The sequence below is a fragment of the Marmota marmota genome, unplaced genomic scaffold (genome assembly GCF_001458135.2).
Source record: "Marmota marmota marmota unplaced genomic scaffold, marMar, whole genome shotgun sequence".
Taxonomy (NCBI): Eukaryota; Metazoa; Chordata; class Mammalia; order Rodentia; family Sciuridae; genus Marmota; species Marmota marmota.
The window spans coordinates 40,933,709-40,942,171 of NW_025999977.1; the positions used below are offsets into that span (position 1 = coordinate 40,933,709).

Sequence of the window (8,463 nt, forward strand, 5' to 3'; positions counted from 1 at the left end):
TTTTTTTTTTTTTTTTTTTGTGTGTGTGTGTGTGTGTATGTGACGTTGTTGGGGTATATAATCTTTTTTTTTTTTTTTTTTTTTGCCCCAACCTCCTTACCTCTATTCAGGGACCTTTCCATCTATATGGTCCCATTTCATCCAATTTTTTCAGGTCTCTCAGGTTACTTCACATTCTACCTCCTAGTAAAACTTTCCTGATAACTGTGATTACCTGTAGTCACTGCCTCTGAACTTCTATGGATACCACTAGGGCAAAAATTGCCTATGAAACAAGTCAGCTTATTAAAAAGTAAATTAAACTAATTCTATAAACCATATTTTAAAAACATTTGTTATTCATTATGTATTGAACATAATAAATATGTCTCCCAGAGGATTCTCATTTGTTTTTCATGTGCACACTGGCTCTTAGGCACATCAAAATTTTCTCAAGGGCAATAAATCAGCTCCTTTATATGTATTCCACTGTGCTAAGGGCATACAGTAGAAATGAATCATAAGAATCTGAATTAAGAGTTCTGACAATTTCTTATTTGCAAATGAGGAAGGACTCGATGACTTCAAATTCTAGGATTCAATGACTGTCTGATTCATATCTTATATTCTTCACGTACAATTAAAATCAAAGAAGATAAAGATGCATCAAGAATTATATAGCTGCTGTATTTCCATATGTATATATTTAGAGAGAGATGTAAACATAGGTATATATAACCAGCAAAGTGTCGTGAGCCATTCTGGTCAGGAGCTATGTATGTGGTGAGCCAACCATAGGCTGTATGTGAGTGAACTATGAGCACTGAGCACACAAAGTGGACTGGACGTTGCCTCCCATTTGGGCTGTATGTGTCCTTTTCACTTGTTCTGCCTATGATCCCCACACAGCACATGGGAAGGGCATAGCCTTCCAAGATGTCAACCTGCTGACAGCAAGACATCACAAAGCTAGACTCAACCCCCTGAAACCTGACCCCTTGCCTCATTTGAACAGCTTTTCCCCAATAAAAGGGTTCAGAACATGCTCCTCGCTCTCTTTCTTGCCTGCCTTGCCTCCTTTGTGGGGGCTGAGTCAGAGAAGCCGTCACAGAAGCCAAAGAAAAAGGTATTTCTCTTTGTGTGATTATTTCGTACCAGCCCAGTTCACCTGGAGTGACCCTGACTGGTTTAGTAGTGTGTCATGATAGCAAGTAGTCAAAATTTCCTGGAACACATAGTTCACCAGAAAACATCATCAATGAATCCTATACTCCTTTCTTCTAATTCCTTCATCCTAACAGCCCAGTCAAGCAGGGACATTCACATGAGTGGGAAGAGGAAATATTAGTAACAAAGTTACTGCAACCTAAAACCTGCTCAGCACTAGCACATGCCACTCCCTGCCCTCAAATCATCTGGTCACATTTCTTTGTTTTATTAGGTGCCTTATTGCACCATTATCATCATCAGTGTTAATACAAACCACTTATAGGACACCATGTTAGACACTGAGGACACAGAAAAGCTCGTCTCACAAGAGTTTCACAATGTAGTTGGGCAGACAAAATATAACAAAATAGTTACAGAGCAACATGAAGAACAGTCTCAATGCCACATAAATGCCTTCTTTGTAGACATTCAGAATGACCTTCTCCCACTCAGCAAGATTAGGTCTATTTGTGTGAATGTGCACAGCAAAGGCCTAGTGCACATTTGAATTAGGGGAAAGGTGAAATGAGACAGAAAGAAATTATTCTTTGTGGAGCTAACAAAAATCTACACTCTAGTTAGAATTTAGAAGTCATAGAAAATCTACTTGTTACATGACAACATGAAACTTCTCTAATTGTGATTAGGCACAGATCTCTGAGAATATAACAATACCATCTTGAACTTGAGTTTATAGAGTTTTTAAAGGGCTTTGAGATATCTTCATAGCTATATAACGTTGTCAAGACTAAAATTATTTCTTGTTTAGAGGAAGAAACTAAAGCACAGGGAAGCAAGGTGACCAATTCAAGGCCACACTGCCCAGAAGGTATAGCTAGAACACAGTACAAGTCTTCTGAATCTTGGAAGGTACTTTTTCTATTCTTATGTAAGTAGAAAGACCAACATATAACCAAAATGAGAGGTATAGGTCAATACAAAAAAAAATAGGCAAGGAGAAAAATGCTAAGAATTTGTCAGGGTATTTTTGGCAGTGACCAGTGAAGATATATACGTAAAGCAAATTCTGCAGAAGCGTATATTCAACCATGAAGAAGCCTAATTCACTGGTTTTACTGAGGGTCTAAATGACCATATCAAATCAATAAATTTCCTTACTTTTATTTCATGTTAGCTAAACAATTTTCTTTTATTAACTAGTTCCCCTCTATATCAATAATACCTTATATATGGGGTAAGAAGATATTCAATAGAGAAGCCTATCACTAACTGCAAATTTTAAAAGTCAACTTTTAGCTCCATAATGGTCTCAAGGCTACTTGTAAACTAATCATCTCCAGGACTGATAGTCACAGGGTAAAAAAACTGACCAACAAGTTTATGGAAATTTCATGAATCCAGTGAGCTTCAAAACACAAAAAGCTATCTCCTATCTTCAAGCCCTATAAGTTTTGTTTGCAGTGGTGTGAATTGAACCCAGGGTATTACACATACTAAGCAAATGCTCTACCACTGAGCCACATCCCCAGCCTAACCCATAATGTTTTGAATTTGAAGGTAATAGTGATGTTCATGTTGCTTACAAAAAGAGAACTAGCAAATTAGTTTTGGTTTTTACTTAAAATTCACAAATATAGAATCTAACACTTAAATAAGAAATGTTTGTTTTTTAAATTACTGTACCTGAGGCAGCTAATAGCTGGGAGGAACAGCTCAGAGGTCTTACAGCTGAAAGACAAAATAAATTATTTACAAAAAGCAATACCTTTCAATGTCTGTGTAAAGTGCTCATAAATCCAAATCTAATCTTAAAATTGAAAAATTATACTTACAAAATCTGAGGGCCCATTTTGATGTATTGGGAAGGTTTTTTAAAGTGGAAGTCAAGATGGAAGTCATTTTGAAACCTAAAAAAGAAAAGAACAAAGTATATCCTAGGTTATTTGAGCAATTTGTGGTCTATAATCTCTGATAACCATAGCTAATATAAAACTAGTCTATCTTTTTTCTAATAATGACATTATAATAGCTGTATTGTTATAGTTTTCACACTATTATAAGCACTAACCATAGAATTCTCACAATGACCTAAGAATCAGGCATGATTATTATAGCTTTTTGTGAGAGGAGGGAACAGAGACATAGAGGGATTCAGTGACTTGCCCAAAGACCCACAGCTAGTAAGTAGTATAGCTTGGATTTGAACCCAGGCAGTCTAGCTCCAGGTTTGTGCTTTTCTCTTTCAGGCCAAAGAAACACACTGCTGGACAGGACCATGAAAACAATACTGTTAATCCCCTGCCTTTGAAGGCTGTGTTGTGATTATATAGAAGGCTTTATGGAATATCTGTATTTTAGGGGTTTACACACTAAAGTTTTCAGAGATTGGGAAGCATCACATTAGGAGCTTACTCTCAATTGCTATTAGAAAAAAATTTTGAAGTTATGTACTGGCTACTTTTTTCTTCAAAAGTTGGTACTATTCCAAAATAATTATAAAGCTAAAAAACATACAAAAAGCCTATATAGTAAAAATATTTAAAATATATCAGGTCCCAAAATGTTAAATTTCCCATTTGTTCCTACAAAACAAATGGGGAAAAAAAAAAAAAACAGCAAATGGATACAGGATATGAACAGACTGTTAAGAGAAAAGGAAATATAAATGGCTCTTCAATATATGAAAACATCTTCAGTTCTACTTATAAGAGAAATTAAAATTAAAATCACACAGATTTAATTGTCTATAAAATCAGTGAAGAATCAAAAAGTCTTGACATATACTGTGTGGATAAGAGTATGAATAAACACACACTCATATGCCGCCACCAAGGTGTTAACTGTGCAATTCCTAGGCAGGACAATTTGGTAATTACTTGCCAACACTAAAAAAGTTTTAATGTTTTATTTACTCCCAAAATTTTTTAAAAATATATTTATTTTTTTAGTTGTAATTGGACACAATACCTTTATTTTATTTTATTTATTTATTTTTATGTGGTGCTGAGGATCGAATCGAGGGCCTCACAGACGCTAGGCGAGTGCTCTACCGCTGAGCCACAACCCCAGCCCCACATCTGACTTTTAATTCGGCAATTCCACTACCATGAATTTACCTTATTGGACATTATATTCATGACTTATGTTGCCACCATAATAGCAAGATCAGAATAACCAACAAAAAGGGCACTAGATAAGTAAATCATGCTACAACCCTATATTATGCACCTGTAAGAGATAAATTATTATGTACCAACACAGAACCATTTCTTTTTTTGGTACCAGGAATTGAATCCAGGGGCGCCTAACCACTGAACCACATCCCTGCCTCTTTTTATATTTTATTTAGAGACAGGATATCAGTAAGTTGCTTAGGGCCTCGCTGAGTTGCTGAAGCTGGTTTTGAACTTGTGATCCTTCTGCCTCAGCCTCCCCGGATGCTGGGATTACACGGATGCTGGGATTACAGGTGCGCACCCAGCGCACAGAACCATTTCTAAGCTATATTATTAAGTGAAGAAAACAGGATACAAAATAGTGTGTATCACATGTTATCAATCATGTTAAAAAAGAAAAAAATAGTATGTAATTTCCTTCTATCAATATAAAACATCCTTGGAAGTAAAAAGAAAATATTAAAAATAATTTTTAGCAGGAAGGAAGGGGAACTTAAGTGGAAGGAACATTTGTCATTGGATATTTTTTATAATTTCTTAATTTTGAAACATGTTTTAATTTTTAAAAAAATGAGAAGAACTCATGGGATTTGTCAATGAAGGTTATGGTAGCCAACCTCCAAGCTGAACTCCAATAAACTTTCCCTTTTAGTACTCATACCCTTGTATGGTTGGTTGCCTCCCATGCTACACTGCAGTTGGTTTGTTTAAACAAAAGAATATGTCAGAAGTGATGGTATGTCTCTCCTGATATTAGGCTATAGGAAATACTGCAGCTTCAGTCTTAAGTCTTTCTCTCAGATCATTCTGGGGGAAGTCAGATGGCACATCACAAGCAGCCTTATGAGGAGGCTTACATATTGGAAAAACTGATACCTCCTGCCAACAGCCACATGAGTAAGCTTGGAAGTCAATCCTCTAGCGCAGGCAAGCTTTCAGATGACTACAGCTCTAGCCAACATGCTGATAGCATCTCATAAGAAACTTGTTAGGGAGCTGGGGATGTGGCTCAAGCGGTAGCCCGCCCGCCTGGCATGCGTGCGGCCCGGATTTGATCCTCAGCACCACATACAAACAAAGATGTTGTGTCCACCGAAAACTAAAAAAAGAATAAATATTTTAAAAAATTCTCTCTCTCTCTCTCAAAAGAAAAAAGTTAAAAAAAAAGAAACTCGTTAGTCAGAACAACCCAGCTAAGTCACTCCATATTCTTGACTTGAAGAAATTGTATGAGAACAAATATTGTTTTAAACTGTTAAACGTGGTAGTACTTTGATACTTAACAACAGATAATATAAAAACCTTAAGGTTTAAAAGGCATATGCCTTAAGGCTTTCAAAAAGGAAAAAAAAAAATCACATGTTCCAAACATATGGACTGGAAAAAGATGGAGGAGTCCAAGCTCTAGCTAGGCTCACCAGCCTAGAGAATATTCCAGGGATTCTGGCCATGGAAACTCAAAAGAGGCCATGAGATGACTACCTTCATTTCTAGAAGCTACTTACAATACCATAGAGCCTGGGATAAATTCCCTTAAGTAGGCCCATTTTGAAATAAAATCCATGAAAATAATCCAAGAAGTATTAAAAACAAAAGGGGGAACCTTGCTTTAAGAGATGTCAAAACTTTTTATAAAGCACTAGTGTCACGACCCCTTGCCCGCAAGGAAGACGCAACTCAGGAATCTTCTTTCAGCAGTTTATTCAGGCCCTTGATATTTCTTCTTCTACCCCTCGGATGCCCCTCCCAGCCTTAATAAAGCATCTCAAGCCCCAATGCAAAGCTGCCACGTGGAGCTTTCTCATAGGGTGGTGAAAAATCATGTGCCAACTCTCCCAAATAAGGAGTTGTTTGTCACAGACCACAGCAGAGCCAGCGCCATCTTGTAATGGCGACCATAGTCTGCAGAAACGGCAGAAGCGGCTCACCACACACTAGTAATGAAAATAGAGCAAGTTCTAGCACAGGAATGAATGAAACTATCAACAGAACAGGATGTAGCAAGTTTAGAAGCATACCCATGTATAAGAGAATTTAGTATCCAAATACAGCATTTCAACTAAGTAGAAGAAAAATGAATTATCCAAAAAAATTGTAGGGAAAATGGCTAACCAATTGGGAAAAAATTGCATTCATAGCTCACATCATAAGTACAAAAGGGGCTGGGGTTGTGGCTCAGCGGTAGAGTGTTCGGCTAGCACGTGTAAGGCCCTGGGTTCGATCCTCAGCACCACATTAAAATAAATAAATAATAAAGGGATTGTGTCCAACTACAACTAATAAAATAAATATTAAAAAAAAATTAGTACAGGGCTGGAGATATAGCTCAGTTGGTAAAGTGCTTGCCTCGCATGCACAAGGCCCTGGGTTCAATCCCCAGCACCACACACACACACACAAATAAATAAATAAATAAATAATAAGTACAAAAGAATGCAAGATGGATTAAAGATTTAAATATATTTTTGCAACTATAAAAGTGCCGGGAAAAAACACCAGTAGATAATCTTAGATAGGAAAGGGATTCCAATCTCTTGCACAAAACCCAGAAGCCATAATGGAAAACAATAATTAATAGATCTGATTATATAAACATTTAAAATACATACATAGCAAAAGATACTAAACTCAAGTTAAAAGGCAAACAATAGATTCAGAGAAAATATTTGTAATATGTACAACAGAAAGGATTAATATTCATAATTCACAAAAAACTTGTTTCAAATGATAGGAAAACAAAATCTATAATGGAATATGTAGTTTTTAACTCCAGTATGCCTTTTACCCCATTACATAGTTGCTATATTTGCTTTACGTGGGATTGAATTCAGTCCAACTTCAGGATTTAACCCATCAGTACAATCTCATTCTCTATACCCCGACCAATGGTTCAGGTAACTAAGGTCTAAAACTGAGCATGATATTGCCTTGGCCACTGGTATTGATAGCGGACGGTTTAATCAGCCTAACATTAAGTCTTCCCCCTGGAATTCTAGAACATAAATCTTTCCTTTTGATGTTTCAAATAGCTACAGTACTATGAAAACACGAACAATACTAGCCTAGGAAAGAGCTAACTCCACAAAGAACAGAGCTAAGAATTTGAAGGAAAAAAACTTGGAACCCTGGTTGGATCCTATCTGAAACCTTCCTCTATTGTGTTTTTAGTTCTGTAAGCCAATAAAAACCCCTTTAATCAAGTTGACTTAAATTTTCTGAAAGATCCCTTCCTAATGCACAGATCAAAAGCAAAAAGGAGCAAATGAGCAACTCAGAAGAAATTAAAATATCAAGGGCTGGGAGTTGTATTTGCCTGGCGTGTGTTGTGAGGTCCTGGTTTTGATTCTCAGGACCCCCCCCAAAATGAAAGGTAAAGCAAATAAAATAAAAACAGTTCCCTCTCACTAACAATAAAATCTTTAAAAAAAAATTAAAGCAAGGTATCATTTCAGATTTATCAGATTGGCAAGTATTAAATATATGGTTAATACAAAATTCTGGTAAGAATAGTTCTAACCACTTTCTTATTTTATTTGACAGAAGTATAAACTGCTAAGACCTTTTTGGAAGGCAATTTTATAGCTATTTGTCAAAATTAAAATTGTAAATTTCCGAGTTCAAAAACAACTCTTATTCGTCTCTAACCTTTGGAAATATTCAAAATGCATGTGTTCCACACATAGGTCTCAAGCTTATAGGAATACTCAAGATGTTCACTGTAGCACTGCTTACATTTGTGAAAAACTGGAACTAATCTAATGCACATCAATAGGAAATATTTAAATTATCATAAGCTTAACTTGAGATACTGTAAGGTGGTTGGAAAGAAAAATGAAACATACATATACATTATGTATATGTTGGAAAGATGTCCATAACATATATTAAATGAAAAAGAAAGCTTCATGGGGCTGGGGATATAGCTCAGTTGGTAGACTACTTGCCTTGCATGCACAAGGCCTTGGGTTCAATCCCCAGCAACACACACACATAAAAAAAAGAAAGCTGCAGAACAAATGTAGAGTGAGACTCCATTTTGTGCCAGAAAAAAAAAAAAAAAAATCCATAAACCTGAATCTCTATATGGAAGGAATAAAGAGGTATTATTTTTTTCTTTTCTTTTTTTTTTTTTTTTTTT

The 8,463-nt window shown here is 36.1% G+C and overlaps 1 protein-coding gene across 3 annotated transcripts in view; it reads right to left on the bottom strand.

Moving 5' to 3' along the window:
* Positions 1-8,463, bottom strand: part of Hadhb (hydroxyacyl-CoA dehydrogenase trifunctional multienzyme complex subunit beta) — a 39,767-nt gene that overhangs the window by 29,827 nt on the left and 1,477 nt on the right. For all 3 annotated transcript variants that reach the window (XM_015479900.2, XM_048804690.1, XM_048804691.1), the window contains exons 2-3: positions 2,982-3,056; positions 2,833-2,877 (exon numbers count right to left, since the gene is read on the bottom strand). In XM_015479900.2, the coding sequence (XP_015335386.1) occupies positions 2,833-2,877; positions 2,982-3,048 (112 nt within the window). In that variant the 5' untranslated portion in view covers positions 3,049-3,056. The remainder of the gene's footprint in view (positions 1-2,832; positions 2,878-2,981; positions 3,057-8,463) is intronic.